At 41.1% G+C, this 19,710-nt stretch overlaps 2 protein-coding genes across 2 annotated transcripts in view; one reads left to right on the top strand and one right to left on the bottom strand.

Moving 5' to 3' along the window:
* LOC136857112 (probable E3 ubiquitin-protein ligase HECTD2) overlaps positions 1 to 19,710 on the bottom strand; it is a 236,724-nt gene that overhangs the window by 210,002 nt on the left and 7,012 nt on the right. Inside the window, exons 2-3 of the mRNA XM_068225060.1 lie at positions 6,420 to 6,428; positions 524 to 533 (exon numbers count right to left, since the gene is read on the bottom strand). Of these exons, the coding sequence (XP_068081161.1) occupies positions 524 to 533; positions 6,420 to 6,428 (19 nt within the window). The remainder of the gene's footprint in view (positions 1 to 523; positions 534 to 6,419; positions 6,429 to 19,710) is intronic.
* LOC136857113 (heat shock 70 kDa protein 12A) overlaps positions 1 to 19,710 on the top strand; it is a 560,524-nt gene that overhangs the window by 179,709 nt on the left and 361,105 nt on the right. The gene's annotated exons all lie outside the window — the stretch shown is intronic.

Genomic DNA, 19,710 nt, shown 5'->3' on the forward strand with positions numbered 1-19,710 from the left:
GGCGACAGTATAATTTCAGTTACCGAGTGGTTAGGATTGCACAGCTGTGAGCTTTATTTATAAGAAGATTCAGATGTTCACATTAAATAATATGATATCGGTTCTACCTCAGCACAACAGAAGCTGGTAATTGTTTAACTATTTTGATGAGTGTGTAATAACCTGGCCATCCCCGTCCTTCAAACTAACAGTAGCTCATTGGCACGTGTAGAAGCATGAAATGAAATGGCGTATGGCTTTTAATACCCGGAGTGTCCGAGGACAAGTTCGGCTCGCCAGGTGCAGGTCTTTCGATTTGACACCCGTAGGCGACCTGCAAGTCGTGATGAGGATGAAATGATGATGAAGACGACACATACACCCAGCCACTGCGCCAGCGAAATTAACCAATGATGGTTAAAATTCCCGACCCCGCCGGGAATCGAACCCGGGACCCATGTGACCAAAGGCCAGCACGCTAACCATTTAGCCATGGAGCCGGACACTTAGAAGTGAGATCGAGCGTATAACGGATGTATGAAACATGCTGTCCACTCAAAAAAAGCCGTGATATAACCAGGTTCAGGACAATTAAAATGGAATACAATACTCCCTCACTCACAACATTGTTTGAGCTGGGATGAACGGGTCATACGATAGAAACACTGGAGTAATTCTCCAACGATCTAACCAGCATTTTCATCTGAATTCAAATGTTTTAGACGAGGTCAGCGAGTCAAATGCATAGAAAGTTGACCCACAATGTCCTAAAGTGAAACCCTTGTCTTCAGTGTCTGCTGGTGGTGGGCGATTCTCAGGCTGCTTTGAATGCAATTCAAGACAAATATAATTTACATCACATTTAGATCTCATATATTAGATCACAATAAGCATGTCTGCATGAAATGGGTGCGAGGTCATAAAGGAACAAAAGAGAACGAGAGAGGTGATGAACTTGCCGAAGAAGCTGCAACCACCTTCGACTCTTTCTTAATATATGACAAGTGCCCTATGTCATTTTACAAAAGGAAATGAAAACGTATACAGAGAATATATAGAATAATCTATGGATAACTAGCTCAAGAGGTCAGCTTACAAGGAACATGTTATTTCCGAAGATTCAGGATACACTGAAAAGTAGATTAATACATAGCCATATTTTAACACATTTTATGCCAGGTCATGGGAAATTTGGATCATAAATTGAGAGTTTTAGAATCTACATCCAGAAGCCCTACACTTGTACCTGTGAAATGCCAAAATCTGTTTATCCTCTTTTATTTGACTGTCCCAATTTTTTAAAGAAGTAAATATGAATTAGAAATTCACTTAAACATGTGTGATATACAATATCAAGCACCTTTTAATGCTTTATTTTTAAAAAGTTGCTCTTATAATGCGTTTGCTAAATTTCTCCATTTTATTTACGACTCGTCCCAGTTTTTAATCTTTAGTTGTTATTTTATCTATAGCCCTAATATACAATGTGTAAAATAGGGTTTTTACTTGGATAATAATAATAATAATAATAATAATAATAATAATAATAATATCAACATCCGTCATAAACGAGGAGTCGACGTTTTGGACGATAATCTGCTTCAGTTGCGGTAGATTTTATCAAGTAAATATGTTTAGGCCAGGCGTAAGTGGTATTAAACGCAGTGAAATGTTCAATATAGTGCAACGCACTGAGCAGGTGGGGGTAACGCGATAATATAGCAGCACCTCACTTGGACAATTCTAGTTATATATCGAGGCAAAATCACTTTCGATTTGACACATACTAGAACACAATAATCCCTTCACTCACAACACCCTTTGAGCTGGGATGAATGGGTCATACGATAGAAACGCTAAGCCTCTAAGCCCAAGTTGGCAGGTTCGATCCCGGTTCTGACCAGTGGTATTTGAGCACCTTAAAATACCGCCAGACACATGAGCCTTGTGTCCGTAAATTTGATGGGACATAAAATAACTCCGCGTGACAAAATTCCCGCACCTCGACGTTTCTGAAACAGTAAAAATAGTTAGTGCGACGTAAAACCAACAACATTATTTTACCGTCGTTTGAAAGTTTAAAAACCGAGCTCGATAGCTGCAGTCGCTTAAGTGCGGCCAGTACCCAGTATTAGGAAGATAGTAGGTTCGAACCCTACTGTCGGCAGCCCTGAAAATGGTTTTCCGTGGTTTCCCATTTTCACACCAGGCAAATGCTGGGGCTGTACCTTAATTAAGGCCACGGCCGCTTCCTTCCCACTCCTAGCCCTTTCCTGTCCCATCGTCGCCATAAGACCTATCTGTGTCGGTGCGACGTAAAGCAACTAGCAAAAAAAGAAAAAAGTTTAAAAAAGAACTTGTAATGCGATCAAGCAGAATGACCATAGAGACTCCCTTTTCCATATTTGAATTCTCCTCAGTCCCTGTGTCTTCGCCACTGACTATTGAACGGCAGCATTAGGTTCTCCAATTCCACAATATTTCAAGTTGCACAAACTTTATACATTTAGATTGTTGACATGCTATAAAGCCTGATGTGGGTGGAACGGAGCCACATTGTGGTAATTACCGCACAGCACTCCTCACTCTGTGTGTTGTTGATGGATGATGATGATAACTGTAGTGAAAGGTCAAGGTTCAATCGCAATGGACAGCGGCGACTTAACGACCTGTCGCATGCCATGGTACTCAACACTGTTGAGTTATCGACCAATGGCCTTGAAAAGCGGCTCTACCCCGAAATGTTACGTAAGCGATCTAATATTATGGGCAATACAGCATACCTTTATTTCTTCTATATCTCTACAAAATGCCTTTGCTGGCAGGATCTAGTGTTTACAGTGCACTGTGCCTTCTGGTATAGGTCAGATCAGTTTTGTTACTTTCATAGGTCTGTATCTGACTTATCGTTGGCTTTGACAATATGAAGGTGACTGAGGTATGAGCGATGCTAGTAATGCCATTCCTTATGCAGCCCGTCTCTGCCATGAATGGTCCGAAAATGTTGCTCATAGGGTCGGTTGGTGCATGCATTTCAGTGGGCTTGGCAGATTGATATGTAATAGCAACTCTGGCTCGGTGAGGAAAGCAACAGGAAGCTACCTCACTCCTCATTTAAGCCTCTTCAGTGATGCCTAGATCATCTATGACAGCTGATGGCAGAGCTGTTGAGGACCCAACCAGCCTTCGGGCTGAGAACTGAACATACACGTCTCTACATATTTCTCCTTCTAGATGATTTTCTTTTGCTATTTGTTTTACGTCGCACCGACACAGACAGGTCTTATGGCGACGATGGAATAGGAAAGGCTTAGGAGTGGGAAGGAAGCGGCCGAGGCCTTAATTAAGGTACAGCCCCAGCATTTGCCAGGTGTGAAAATGGTAAACCACGGAAAACCATCTTCAGGGCTGCCGACAGTGGGGTTTGAACCCACTATCTCTCGGATGCAAGCTCACAGCTACGCGCCCCTAAACGCACGGCCAACTTGCCCGGTCTTCTAGATAGTAACAGAAGAACTAAAAATAACAACAAAACATAAAAAGGTATAGGCCTATAATTGTCAAGCCTTCTATCTCTGGGCCTGAGTTGAGTCAACGTGTCTGGTCATCCAACTCTTTTCGGAACCCAAGATCTAAGATTATGGGGAATACTTCAGTCTCCAAAACTCTTAACCACCACCACCACCGCTAGTAGTTCTACAGCCCAATGTGGTCCTCGGCTTCCCCGCAGATCCTTCCTCCGAATTTCCCCATTTTGGCCGTAGTCCACCAGCTCGTATATCCATAATTTTCTTAAATCGTTTTCTATCTTTTGCCAGTTTTCCGTCGGTTAGTCAGTCCAGTTTAATTTCCTTTAGGTTCTTCATCGGTAGATATTTTTTGGGGAAGAATGATCAGTCCCATGCCTAACACCCAACTGGGCGACAAACGACTCTTCTGTCAGGGTTACGATACGCTTGCCATGCACACCCCGTTGCAGGCTAGGATTTGCTGGTTATATCGACAAACAAGCAGTCAACTTAAGCGTTTCTTGAGTTATATGGACAGTTTTCTCTGAACCCTTTTGCACCCACATTGTCGGTGGAGACTTAAACGGCATCCGGTGTGTCACTGTTCATCTCAGCTATCCCGAAAAGTACGGAATTGACACTAAATTGGTCATTGTCGGTGTTTTTTAAATATCACTCCTTCCCAACCCCCAACCGTAGGAGTGCTAGGAGGGTCTTACACCCACAGTATTTTTATCCACATAGTAAGTCATACGTGTACTAAGTTTGGTTGAAATTGCAGGTTTGCCTATAGACGCCGGTCAATGTTTTAATCGTTTAGTTTCGCCGATATCTTCACATAAAGATGTTAACTCTGTGAAATCCGCTAAGTACAGAATGTATTGCGGGCTAGGGCAGTCCTTTGCTAGCAGTTATTGCAGTGGTCATTTAGTGATTTACTTTGAGGATTACCCAAAGTTGACTGAAATTGTAAACCTATCAATGCCTGATGATTCACCGACGGAAAATTCCGGAGAGAATTTCGGTCCAGTATAGTCCGACTCATTGTCTGAATGGTCAGCGTACTAGCCTTCGGTTCAGAGGGTCCCGGGTTCGATTCCTGGCCGGTTCCGGGATTTTAATCGCTTCTGATTAATTCTTCTGGCTCGGGTACTGAGTGTATGTGTCCGGCCCACCACTCTCCTCATCATATTCAGACAACATACCACACTACCAATCACCACAGAAACACGCAATGGTGATTACATCCCTCCATATAGGGTTGGCGTCAGGAAGGGCACCCGGCCGTAAAACAGGACCAAATCCATAGGTGTGGGAAAAGCGTTAGGAAAAGAAGAAGAAGAATTCCTGGCCAGTATAATCGTCGGCTTTAACTCGTTTCCGAGTAATTAACTTCTTCCAATAAATTCCCTTCTGTCTGTAGATGTACTTTCGATGCTTGAACAGACCAATTCTAGCACAGAATAAGTGTCCACATAGATCGCACAGAATTGTTGGAGGAGGTCGTGGTCGTGCTGCACAGAGTTTTCGTGCTTCGATCCCGGCCTATCCTCATCTACGGCGTTCCCCTTCAAACAGATTGACAGCAGCAGGGATGGTCCGGCTCCAAGCTGAACGGTCTTGATCAAGTGTGTCCCAGGTTTGTGGATTTAGACCCGTCATCTTCATAGTGTGCTTGAGCTGGTCCTTATAGCGCCTCATGGGGGCTCCATGAGATCTGATGCCGAAATAAAGATCACCATACAGGATTTGGCGTGGAAATCTGGTATCACTCATCCGACGGAGATGGCCAATCCATCTAAGCTGATGTTTTAAAAAATCATTTTAATATATAGATGATAATTATTACTAACGTATTACTAAAATATTTGGACATACTTTTTACCCCATGTGGAGGGATGTATTCACTTTTGCGAGCTCCTGTGGTCATTAGTAGTGCGGTGAGTTGTGTAAATAATAATAATAATAATAATAATAATAATAATAATAATAACAACCAGCGTATTCACCGTCCAGAGACATGAGACTTTCATACGTTCGTTTTTGAGGGGAAGGCAATAAGACTGATCGCCAATAATAAAATCCTTATAATTATACTAGTCAGCAAGAATCAATTTCCATCACCTAGCATAGGTACAATCCTTCTGGTTTCCATGACAGTACACTAGGTGGGCAATGTTTGTGACAGAGAAGAGGGAAAAGACCAGTAGGAAGACCCAAATGTGAAATGGGATGATTTAGAGGAACATAAACTCTACTCTGGCAAAAGGAAATGGCGAGTGCTTGTACACCACACCCGGGAAACTGGAGCTGGAAAATGATAATGATGAATGTTTGTGTAGTCAACGTGAAATATTCTTGACAAACTACGAGTCCATGACTAGACCCTCCTCCTCCTCCTCCTACTCCTACTACTTTTTCATTCCTCCCCTGAAGGGGTAGGCGAGCCTCTTAGACGGTAACGCCATCTCTCAAGCCAAGAGATGTGTTACGGTGAAGGAGATGCACGGAGAAGGTGAGAGGGTTGTCGGCCGTGCCTATACTAGGAACTGTCCCGGCATTCGCCTTAGTACAGGAGAATGGAAAACCACGGGAAACCATCCTCAGGACAGCCGACGGTAGGGGCCAGCCATGAGGTCCAGCCCTATCCCGTCTCCCGAATGCAGAGGCGTAGAGTCACGGTGGAGCCGTGGCCACCCCTCCTTTGCTCGGTTGGCCGGTTAGAGTGCAGAGCTGTTGGACCACGGACCATCCGTGGCCACTCGAGGGTCGAGACCCATTCTGTATCTACCGACGGAGTCCACAAGAGACCACTCAGTCATGTAGACCACAACGAGGAGACGTCACACTATACGACGCATGCGTGTACGCCCTTTAGAATTCCCGTCACGCACATGGCCGGTAGCGGACCAGCAGGTGGCCTTGGAGTACTGGCGAGCGCTTTGGCCAATCAGAATGATACATTTCTCTTTAATCATTTAAAAGTATATGACAAGAAATATTTATGCTTTCAAAGACACTCTGAAAATCTGCAGGCCAAGATTTTCCGTCAGAATGCTTTACGAAGTCAATCGGTTCAGCCGTTTTCTCAAACTCGTGGTAACAAAAATAATAAATATATAAAATACTATTATTATTATTATTATTATTATTATTATTATTATTATTATTATTATTATTATTATTATTATTATTATTACTGGTTTAACGTTGCACTAACACACTGAATACTTCGGCGACGCAAGGATGGGAAAAGACTACAATTGGGAATGTAGTTGCCGTGGCCTTATTTAAGGTTCAGTCCCAGCATTTGCCCGGGGGAAACCGCGGAAAACCATCTTAAGGGCTTCCGACTGTGGTATTCGAACCCACCATCTCCCTTAAGCAAGCTCACAGCTACGCGACCCTAACCGCACGGCTAACACGCTCAGTATATTATTATTGAAACCCAGTGCAAATGTCATCTAATCGAACGTTATTCATATTCACTTTTATAACATTAGGACTACATGTTTTGTTACATAGTCCTACTATAATATTTTCTTAAGGTTTATCGCTGGGAAATCTGAGTTATTGTTATTAATATTATTATGTATTTATTCGTGCGAGGTGGTGGGCAGGGGTGCAGGAAGGCTTTAGAACTTTCTGCATGATGATAATGATAGCAGCTTCAAATCAACTGATGATTTTTGGTGTTCGTAGAAATCGAGGTGGCATTGCTGTGTTCCTCAGCCTTTGTTCTGTCAGTTAATGATGTAGGCTTTCGGTCGTCACGTGACTGTCACTACCGTGTGGAACACGACTGTAATATTGATAACAGTCAGAGAGAGACACCGGCCAGTCAATCCTGTTGTAGTACCAGTTTGAGAATCCCAGGAGAAAGTTTCGAGGATATTAAAATCCGTTATATTTTTGCAGACTAGCTCAGTGCTCCAGTGACCAGTCCAGCATAAGAACGTCAGGAAGTTCAACCAATCAGCAGCTGTCTGCCGCCACAATATTATGGTTTTCACGTCATCATGTCCATTTTATCGCACCTACGTGCACTTCTTACATAAATTCATCAGAATAGTGCACTGAATCGTCTTCAATGATACATTTGGCCACTGACAGTACAAACAACAGGACGTAACTGTTAACTCTGATGTGGCCGAAAGCCGACATATTGGGAGATTGAGACGCAAAAAGTTTAAATATAAAAATAAAACAGTTGTGATTAAATTTAAGAGAGGACCATGAGTCCTAACTTCGCCGCTACGAATAAAGGCAAATAATAAATTATTATTATTAATGTTATTTGCTTTACGTCCCACTAACTACTCTTTTACGGTTTTCGGAGACGCCGAGGTGCCGGAATTTAGTCCCTCAGGAGTTATTTTACGTGCCAGTAAATCTACCGTCACGAGTCTGACGTATTTGAGCACCTTCAAATACCACCGGACTGAGCCAGGATCGAACCTGCCAAGTTGGGGTCAGAAGGCCAGCGCCTCAACCGTCTGAGCCACTCAGCCCGGCTATTATTATTATTATTATTATTATTATTATTATTATTATTATTATTATTATTATTATTATTATTATTATTATTATTATATTTCCGTGCTGAAAGTTTTGATCACCGTTTATGTTATGAATACTATCTACTGAATTCCTCCAGGCGATATTTCTTGATGCAATATTTTTGCATCTACCTGTTGGCATAGGCCAGGATATAGTTGGTGCTGAGTAATGACATTCGGAGCACGAATAGTGCGTCTGAGTGTTACGAAAGGTGTTACTCAAAGGTCAGTTGAGCTGCAACAGCATTTTCTTGCCCAGTGAGGAAAACAATGGCAAACTGTCACACTACTCATTTTGTCTAGTACTCCTCATTTTGGCACCGCTTTCGGTTTTTGCTATTTCCCTGTAACAGCATAACCTCGGCGGTGCTTTTTTTTTTTAATCAAGCAGCCCCTGTGCTGATGAACTGACAGACAGAGAGACAGACAGACATCTAACTATATGGCACTACAGCCTTGAAGAGCCTTGGCCTACTAAGCGACCGCTGCTTAGCCCGAAGGCCTGCAGATTGAGGTGTGGTGTGGTCAGCACGACGAATCCTTTCGGTTGTTAGATATCTACTGCATTTTATGTGTTTTATATTCATGTTCTTTTATCATCATTACTTGCAGTATTTAATGTTGTATTTATTAGCTAAATATTCCAAATAAATAAATTCGAGCTCTAGATTCTGTCTAGATACATTCTGCAACTGGCCTTGTACTGTATTGCTGCAGATAATTTACGGCGTTTCGCCCATAAAGCGCATCAAACATCATACATCCTCAGAATCGGTGCTCTTCTATTCTTGTTTGAACTAATGGTGAGTGGGTGGCAGTGGTTTGAGGCCTGTGTGCCGCAGACATAAATAGTAGAAATGGCATGATAATGTCAGGGTTTTGGAACTTTCCGGTAAACGTCGCAACAATGTACCTTCTGAAGTGGTTTTATGGGATTGCTCAACGGCTTTCTTTCGCTCCGAACAGAGCCGTTCGAGGAACAGTGAGCTCTGTTCTCAAGGCTGAAGATTTAAGAAGAATGCTATGTGCGAAAAAGTTACAGAAGACTTCCTCCTTTAAAGAGCTATAAGAGGTATGATGTGTGAATGTAAGTTATTAGTCTAGTCACATAATTGGTAGCAGCCTCGGTGGATCAGTGGAAGAGTTTATTATTATTATTATTATTATTATTATTATTATTATTATTATTATTATTATTATTATTGGTCGTCAGCGCCATGTACCTGCATGGGTGAATGCTGCCTTATGAACTGTGAGCTGTGTCAAAGCGTAATGAATTTGCTCTATACTGGGTCTCTCGATGTTCAGTACAGCAGTCGTGGTATTTATTTTGAGTGAGTGCAAAAGTTTAGAAATAACATTTTCAACTCTGGGATTTGAAAGCAGACATGCTCCAGGTCCAGAACCCACCGATCAACTTGGCTTCTACCGTCCTGTCATAGATATTGCTGATCATCGGGTATACAGAAGGCTGTATTCGATGTCAAGAAAGAATCGTTCCTGTTGCTGTTACTTAGTGTAAAGGGATTCAGTATTAACGGAACATCATATCTGTGTACATGTTGTGCATGTGTGGTATTGTCTGATAACCTGTATCAATTTGGTGTGTACTGGTGTGCGTATTTGCATTTATTTGGGATTATTATCAACTATTAATCGGAGTAGTACTGATTCTGTTGGTGATAAATCGAATCGAATGAAATCAAATGAAATCAGGTGGTGGGCCTAGAGTCAGAGTCCTTTATCTAGTAAACTGGGGCTTAAAGTGTCAAAATTTAAATGTTATTGCTATGCTAGAAAAAAAAACGGTGCACTGCAGTCGCAAGAAACTCGGTGAACAAGACAATATCGTGACTTGTGTAAATTAGGTATGCTTAAAAGTTTCAGCAACGAACCAATCGTGACAGATGAAAAAGCGAGGAAAATATACTTGTCTTTTCGTTCGCGTTTTTACCCATAGGATTTCAGTGGCGTTGGACTGGGAGAGAGCTGAAATTGGAAAGGTAGCGGCCGTCGTCTTCTGTAAGGTATATTTTTTTTAAAAGATGTATTTATTAGTTCTCGTAAAAGTTCCTTCTGTTGCAGGCAGCATAAAAGTAATCGTGAGAAAAGTAGTGAGAGGGGATTGTTGCTCGTTTACTCCCCATTAAAGCCACCACCACCACCAGAAAAGCAGTGAGCAACATGAAGGATTGCAATTTACAGCGATCTTCGCAATGGCATGCTAACAACGCGGTCTAGGGGTAACGAGCCTGCTTCTTATCCGTAGGCCCCAAGTTCGATTCTCGGCCACGTTAGGAATTTATACCCGGATCTGAGAGATGGTTCGAGTTCTACTCAGCCTACGTGAGGACAGTTGAGAAGCCACCTGAGAGTGAGATTGCGGCCCAGGTCAATAAAGCCAAGAATAACGGCCAAAGCGATTCGTTGAGCTGACCACGCACTCGTCATTATCTATAGGCCTTCGGGCTGAGTATTGGTCGCTTGGTGTCCAAATCTCACCAGGGCTCTAGCGCCATGGGTGTCTTGTTGTTGTTGTTGTTGTTGTTGTTGCGTAGTTTTACTTCCTTTTAAACCAATAATCACCACCACCATCTCTACCGTAGTTAGCCAAATACGAGTCCGCTAGGTGAAAAAAATCACCATCAGAATATTGGTCGACACTGTAGAAGAAGCGAGTTAGCTGAGCAGTTAGGGGCGCGCAGTTGTGAGCTCGCATCCGGGAGATAGTGGGTTCGAACCTTACTGTCGGCAGCCCTGAAGATGGTTTTCCGTGGTTTCCCATTTTCACACCAGGCTATATCAATCAATCAATCAATCAATCAATCAATCAATCAATCAATCAATACTGATCTCTGTTTAGGGCAGTCGCCCAGGTAGCAGATTCCCTATACGTTCTTTTCCTTGCCTTTTCTTAAATGATTGCAAAGAAATTGGAAATTTATTGAACATCTCCCTTGGTAAGTTATTCCAATCCCTAACTTCCCATCCTATAAACGAATATTTGCCACAATTTGTCCTCTTGAATTCCACCTTTATCTTCATATTGTGATCTTCCCTACTTTTAAAGACACCACTCAAACTTATTCGTCTACTGATGTCATTTCACGCCCTCTCTCCACTGACAGCTCGGAACATACCACTTAGTCGAGCAGCTCTTCTCCTTTCTCCCAAGTCTTTCCAGCCCAAACTTTGCAACATTTTTGTAACGCTACTCTTTTGTCGGAAATCACCCAGAACAAATCGAGCTACTTTTCTTTGTTTTTTTTTTTTCCGTTTCTTGAATCAAGTAATCCTGGCGAGTGTCGCATACACTGGAACCATACTCTAGTTGGGGTCTTACCAGAGACTTATATGCCCTCTCCTTTGCATCCTTACTACAACCCCTAAATACCCTCAAAACCATGTACAGAGATTCATACCCTTTATTTACAATCATATTTATGTGATCACAATGATCTTTCCTGATATTGAGACATAGGTACGGTACAAACATTGATCCTCAAAGGGACCTTTCACCCCATCAACACAGTAATTAAAACTGAGAGGACTTTTCCTATTTCTGAAACTCACAACCTGACTTTTAACCCCGTTTATCCTCATACCATTGCCTTATGTCCATCTCACAACGCTATCGAGGTCATTTTGCAGTTGCTCACAATCTTGTAACATTTATTACTCTGTACAGAATAACATCATCTGCAAAAAGCCTTATCTCTGATTCCACTTCTTTACACATAATTGATATTTATAAGAAAACATAAAGGTCCAACAATACTTCCTTGAGGAATTCCCCTCTTAATTATTACAGGGACAGATAAAGTTTCACCTACTCTAATTCTCTGGGTTCTATTTTCTAGGAACATAGCCACCCATTCAGTCACTCCTATGTCAAGTCCAATTGCACTCATTTTGTACCTTAATTAAGGCCACGGCCGCTTCCTCCCCATTCCTAGGCCTTTCATATTCCATCTTCGCCATACGACCTCTGTGTCGGTGCGACGTAAAGAAAAAATAAATAAATAAATAAAGTCCGGATTCAATTCTAAACCTCAGCGCAATTTGATGTGGAGTGAGGGTATATGACGCTGTTGATGGTGATTGCCCCGTCGGATGGGTACATTAAGCCTTGAGCAGACCCCTTAGTGTTACTCGATGGGAGTAGGACATGTGTACACCAGTTTCACCCTCTCCCTAACTTCTTCTTCTTCTTCTTCTTCTTCTTCTTCTTCGTATTATTATTATTATTATTATTATTGTCCGACTCGTTGGCTGAATGGTCAGCGTACTGGCCTTCGGTTCAGAGGGTCCCGGGTTCGATTCCCGGCCGGGTCGGGGATTTTAATCGCTTCTGATTAATTCTTCTAGCTCGGGGACTGGGTGTTTATGTCCGTCCCAACACTCTCCTCATCATATTCAGACAACATACTACACTACCAACCACCACAGAAACACGCAATAGTGCTTACATCCCTCCATAGAGGGTTGGCGTCAGAAAGGGCATCCGGCCGTAAAACAGGGCCAAATCCACATGTGCGACGCATTTCGCACCCGCGACCCCACAGGTGTGGAAAAAGCGGCAGGAAAAGAAGAAGATTATTATTATTATTATTATTATTATTATTATTATTATTATTATTATTATTATTATACTAGAGCATCCGTGCTGCCCCGCAGCATTTAATATAAATAAGTCAGATAACTCGTCTTGATATGCCTGTCGTAGTCTTAATATTTTTGCCTGTCCTTTTCAATTGTTTTACGAACATTTAACAAGAAACGCGTTATGGTTTGCCGCAGTCCGTCGTCAGAATTCACCCATTTTGACGTAATCATGCCGTCTTTTTGGTCAAAATCTATCCATATATTCACTTTCTTATCCTTCAGTTCTTGATGTAAAGCTTGGTATTGTGCCGTAGAAGGCAATGGTATTTTAATCGCAGTTCTTATATATAGAACGGTTCTCTTGTAAGCTCCTAGGTTAGTCTCGAAGTAGCGATTTTTGCCAGTCAGAGAACTTTTAAAAGATACATGGCCTTCAATCTTTGTATTGTAGCTATGTTATCCTTCGATATATGTTCCCGGATAATGTCTAAGGCGTATGTCATGATGGGGTCTGTTTGTACGTAGACTATTTTATGTTAGCAGCATGTAAGTTATTAGGAACACTCTGCCATTTGCTGAATATATTTGGAAGCTGGGAAAGGTTAGAGAATCGAAGAGTATCTAGGACGGAATCGTATTCTTTCGTCATCAGGAGAAGTGTATACTCTCTGCCTTGACAGGTAGTAGTCAAACATGGCTGCGTGCGATGAAATTACTAAGGATGAAAATCACATAAATATATCAGAATATTAATGAAAGTGTTGGTCGCTTAGCAACCTGCTAAGTACAGAATGTATTGCGGGTTAGGGTAAGCCTTCGCCTGCAATTACTGGAGTGATCATTTAATGATTTGATTTTTTTATTATTCAGAGTTGGCTGAACTTAGAGACCTATCAATGTCTCATGATTCACGGAAAGGTAATTTCGGAGAGAATAAAATAAAAATGAAGCAAATCGGCCCAGTAGAATGGACGGACGGATTTGCCAAAGCTGTTCTTAGTAAACTCTTTTAATATACCGTATAGGCTAGGTTATTATTATTATTATTATTATTATTATTATTATTATTACACCCGGACGTGCAGGCCACCTACATGTGTCAACTAGAAAGACCTACAACAGGAAAGCTGGCACTAAAAGCCATACGCTAAATAAATAATAAATAATAAATAAATAAATAAATAAATAAATAAATAAATAAATAAATTGAACATACTTTTAGCTTTTGTGAAGAAGATGACACGGTTTTTATTGGTAATATAAATGCATGTGTTACATCGTTTTATTAAAACATATATAACCAAAGCAATGGCATAAAATTATATTTTGCTCATATATTGGTTATCACTGTTCTTCAAGTGTTTTTCCACATGTTTTGTACCGATAATGCCAATGTTTGTGTTTGGTTATTTGGGAAATATTTTGTGGTTAAATGAAATTTAACGTATTTCGGGAGCGGTAAGTTGTCAAATTAGAAAGGAAAGTAAACATGTTGGAAATATGGCTAGTTTGACGCTGGTCTCCTGTCTGAATGAAAATGTTTTCTAAGCAATGTTTGGACGATTTTTAAATTCTTTTGCGTGATAAGTTTTAACTCATATATCAATATTTTTAGGGCATAAGTGCACGCACATTTTCAGAGTTATTAGGTGATATTAATGAGAGCTCTCTCTCTATTATTTAGTGACATCGCCAAACAGACATTGGCTGGAAACTATAGGTGTTTGAACTCAAACGAATGGTTTATCATTTTAAATCCTGAGCCAACATAATGTTAAAAGTCAACACTAGTATCGCAAGAGCTGTGTGCAGAGCAATGTTCACTCCAGGTTAATACCATTCAGAACTACAAGAATAGTGTGTAAAGAGCAGCAGTAAATCTGTATGAACACACTGATAAGAGGCTCAATAAGGAATATTGCTGGTGTTTGTTTGATTCAAGATATGCCGTCGTTAACATTAGCAGCAACGACACACAAACAACATCGTCACTAAGCAGCTATGTGTTATACCATAACATACACTATAAACATCCAGGTTACAAAAGGCCAACGTAAATAGAGCACTAAGGTAGCAATGGTATTACGTAACCATTATATAATACCCAGTGAACAACCGCTATGATGCTGGTAAAACTATTTCATAAACATAACGAATAGAAAGAATACAATTATATTATCAAGAAAACTCTTCAGTTACACTGTAGCGGACGAATGCCTTGCGATACATTTATTAAAAAAAGTTCTCATGAAAATATTGCAGCGCGCGCCTCAACGTCCGCCATTTCAACCTCCTAATTTAAGTGGGGCCAGTGCGCGTAAGCCGCCCCTTCAAGCCACACTACCCATGGTCGAGTTTAGGTGCAAGGCTGACCCCTCTCTATTTGCTCGGGGCAGCATGGCGGTCAAATGGAAATGACGAGTCCGCGGACCGAGAGCCTTCCAGATCTGGAGGTTTCTACGGAGTTTTATGTGCCCAGTGGGTCTTGAAGGGTCAGTCCCCTTATATAAAGGGAGCGGACAAGTTCTGTTGGTGTGGTGAGCTCAATCAGTGAGCGAAGAGTGCAGTCAGTCTGTGTGTGAAGTACAGTCAGATGGAGTTTCCGCCTGTTGGAGCTGAGGACTCGTTCTGTATGCCTGTCGTCGTGTGTGTCTCTCTTGGAACGGCTACCGAGGACCACGACTACCCAAACTTCTAAGCTGAAATATTTCAAATGGTGGTTTTTGCACGCGCAGCTACATTACGGGTATTTTAATTTAGGTACTTTTTAAATGAGTTTTTAAATGAGTTTGTGGTTCGAATTCCCCGTAAAACTATTGATCCTGAGATTATGATCATGATATCAACAGTCACATAAAAGTACAAGCTTGCTTATCTAAATGAGTCGAAATCGAGCCACGGTACTTGAAGCTATGAACTCTTTCAGATGATCATCCACCCACATAACAATTTGTAGGTACGTTCTGAAGGTGGGCTTTTCCACAGGTTTTCTATTTTGTCTTTTATTTATTACCAAGTCCATTTTCTTGTAGTTCGACTGAGGGCTGTAGTGACTTCTTTCAGAGCTGATGATTACCATGCTACAATATTATGTACAGTCCGTGATACTTTTAGTGATACTTCGTTTTACGGGGGTGAGGTGTAAGGAGAGAGCTATCCCGGTAATACTGGCAACTGAATGGAAATGAAAGCTGAATTGAATCGACAGTATGATACATCGATATGAATTTTATATAACGTCGTTTCCATGTAGGAGTTCTAGGTTGTTCCTGTGATGTACTCATGTTCAAGCTTAACCTATATTTTGACTGCTGTTTAAATAACAACACTATTTAAAGTGTTGCAATTATACCGCCATATGTCTCACGGCGATGCACAATCGATTCATATATATTTGTGTCAGAGGTTACCAATACGAATCTCGAAAATAACCGAGGTCCACCGATTCAGCACTAGAGCCAAAGTATCACAAAAAAGTTTCGTGTGCTGTAGATAATTAACATAAACGAGAATCTGCACATGATTAAGACAATGGTTCCTCTAGCTTGTATCCATGACATTGAGAGATGATTTTATGACTATCCTCAGGGATAACGTTGGTATATAATATACACGTACTCTTCTTCTTCTTCCGCTACGAGAATGGGGCACTTAGGACCACGTAGCCAGTAGTTCTTCATTTTCATCGATTGTTGTAGTTTCTGTTCCTCTGACCAAGTAGTTCGTGTTGGTTTCTTCTCGCCTTCCTCAAATCCCCTTGTGTGAACTATCTTCCTGATTACATTTCTTACCTGTAGATTTCGTGATCCTAATGCAGTGAAGTATTTCTCTACTTGATCATACCATTTCGATCTCAAACGTTTGATTTGCAGAAATTCGTGTATTCGATAAGTAAGTCTGTTGTTATTCATTCTTTCCAAATGGCTTATAAGTTGAATTCGTGGTAGTCTCATTATATCAGTAAGTTTAGATATTTTAAAAATATATTTCCGAGCTGTGTTTGGGGTAATGGATTCTGTGTTTAATTCTTGGCCCTAAGATTTTTCTCATGATTTTCCTTTCTTTGATTCGTTTATTTTTTTATGGTGTAAATGCATGAAGAGCTTCAGGTTTGATCACTGTTGAGTAATGTCCGACTCGTTGGCTGAATGGTCAGCGTACTGGCCTTCGGTTCAGAAGGTCCCGGGTTCGATTCCCGGCTGGGTTGGGGATTTTAACCTTCATTGGTTAATTCCAGTGGTCCGGGGATGGGTGTTTGTGCTGTCCCCAACATCCCTGCAACTCACACACCACACATAACACTATCCTCCACCACAATAACACGCAGTTACCTACACATGACAGATGCCGCCCACCCTCATCGGAGGGTCTGCCTTACAAGGGCTGCACTCGGCTAGAAACAGTCTGTTAGTTCCCTACAAACCGTGCTCCTAACAACTAACCTCCAGAGCCTTTCTAACGCTAGTCCCGCAATAAGGGCTCTAATTCATTCGTTCGCAGATTAACTTCACGTTGCTAAATTGCTAGAAGCAGGCGTGTACTATACTCTAGCAACATCTTCTGTTTTTTACAACTTGCTTTACGTCACACCGCCACAGATAAGTCTTATGGTGACGATGGGACAGGAAGGGACTAGGAGTGGAATAATTTCGTGTGGCTGTTCCAAGACAAACATGTTTGTTTATTTGCGTATTGAAAAGCAATTTCCACTTTCTAAAATCTTTAAGCTACTTATTTATTTTCATTGCAATTTTTAGTGATCCATTCACCTGGGTACTTAAATTCTTTTACTCTTGCAATTTTGTTCATATCAATGGTAGGCGTAAGTATTATTATTATTATTATTATTATTATTATTATTATTATTATTATTATTATTGGGAAAATATTTATTGAAATTTTCATTATCACATCATACATACTATGCTCATCCGTTCAACAATATAGCAAAATCGGACTTGTATTTACTAAAATTCGGAATGATAATGTCCGCAATAGGTAAACAAACTACTTTAAGGGAGAATTTATTTCCGGCTTTCAGGTTATACGTTCACTTGACACACACAAATTCTGTCTTTCTTCTTTTCTACAATTTTCAGATAAGTATTATAACGACGATGGGATAGTAGAGGGGTTAGGAGTGGGAAGAAAACGACCGTGGTCTTAACACCATCTCCCGAATGCAAACTGATAGCTACGTGACCCAAACCCTGCAGCCACTTGTTCGGTCATTTCTGGACTGACTGTTTGAAAAAAGACAGATATCATTGGTATCCAATACCAATTGAAATCGTTCATATTTCTGAAAATTGCCGTGTTGAGTAGCTCAGATAGCAGAGTTTAAGTTGGCGGAATCGATCCCAGTCCATTCCAGTGGTATTTGAAGGTACTCAAATACGCCAGCCTCGAGTCGGTAAAGTAAGTGGCAAGTAAGAGGAATCCTATGAAACAAAATTCCAGCACTTTGGCGTCTCAGAAAACCGTAAAAATGATTAGAAGGATGTTAAACAAATAACATTACCATTTCTAGAAATTTTTGACATGTGGCTGAAAGGTAAATAGCAACGTGAAAATGCATAATTATTTTTTATTTTTATGTTTTTAGAATATATTCCAAAACATATGGAAGAAAAGGGATTTAGGTATATGGAGTGGAAGAAAGATCTTGTTCCTTGGAAGGAATTTTCTGGCTCCTTGGCTGAGTAGACAGCGTCGCGATCTTCGGTTCAAGTTCAGAGCATCTCGGGTTCGATTTCCGGTCGGTTCTAGGTTTTAATTCGTATCTAATTCTTCTGGGTGTTTGTGTTTGTCTCAACACATACACACAGCATGCAGTACTACACTACCAATCACCACAACGGGGCCGATGACCTTCGATGTTAGGCCCCTTAAAACAACAAGCATCATCATCATCATCAGCATCACCACAAGACTCGCACAACAGTGGAATAGGTTTGGCGTCAGAAAGGGCATCCGGCCATAAAACAAGGCCAAGTCCACATACGACCCCATCAGGTGTGGGGGAAAAACGGCAGAGGAAGAAGTAGTTTGTTGGAGGAAATTTTTGAATCAGAGGACGATGTAGAAATTCTGCTAGACCGAGCTCGATAGCTGCAGTCGCTTTAGTGCGGCCAGTATCCAGTATTCGGGAGATAGTGGTTTAGAATCGCATTGTCGGCAGCCCTGAAGATAGTTTTCCGTGGTTTCCCATTTTAACACCAGGAAATGCTGGGCTTGTACCTTAATTAAATCCACGGACACTTCCTACCCACTCCTAGCCCCTTCCTGTCCCATCGTCACCATAAGACTTATCTGTGTCGGTGCGACGTAAAGCAACTTGTAAAAAACAAAAGATGTTGCTAGAGTATAGTACACGCCTGCTTCTAGCAATTTAGCAATAAAGTTCATCTGCGAACGAATGAATTAGAGCCCTCTCTTATTGCGGGACTAGCGTTAGAAAGGTTCTGGAGGTTAGTTGTTAGGAGCACGGTTCGTAGGGGGCCAACAGACTGAGGTGTTCATTGGAGTAATTAACCTAGGAGAGAGGAAGAGCAAAGAAATATAGCTTGAAGAGGAAGGCCGGGTGTGAGGTGAAATCAAATGCTATCATGGAGGCCACTGAGATATTGACAATCTGAAGTTCGCAATCGAAAATAGAATGCCAAACGAAAACAAGGATGATTACTTCTCAGCATGAAATCTATCACAAAAATGATTTCAGATGTGCATTGAAATTATTATTGGACAATTCTGAAGAATATGTTCTCATTTGAATCAAACCTAGGTGCAATGCTTTTGCGTAAATTGTCATTTGATGCATTCTGCTTAAAGAATACGAAATGAAAGGGTGTCACCTAAATTACCATGATAACTTAGATGTCACAGTGATGGTGACACCTAAATGAGGAAATCATGTCAGACGTACATTTATAATACATTATATTAATACATTTTAGTACACTGGGGCGAAACGCTGCGCTGGCAACCAGGAATGAGTTAGCTGGAAAATTTATGATGTCCAATAACAGACTTAAATGTAACTATATTGGTATTATAAA

This window comes from Anabrus simplex, chromosome 1, assembly GCF_040414725.1.
Source record: "Anabrus simplex isolate iqAnaSimp1 chromosome 1, ASM4041472v1, whole genome shotgun sequence".
Classification (NCBI taxonomy): Eukaryota; Metazoa; Arthropoda; class Insecta; order Orthoptera; family Tettigoniidae; genus Anabrus; species Anabrus simplex.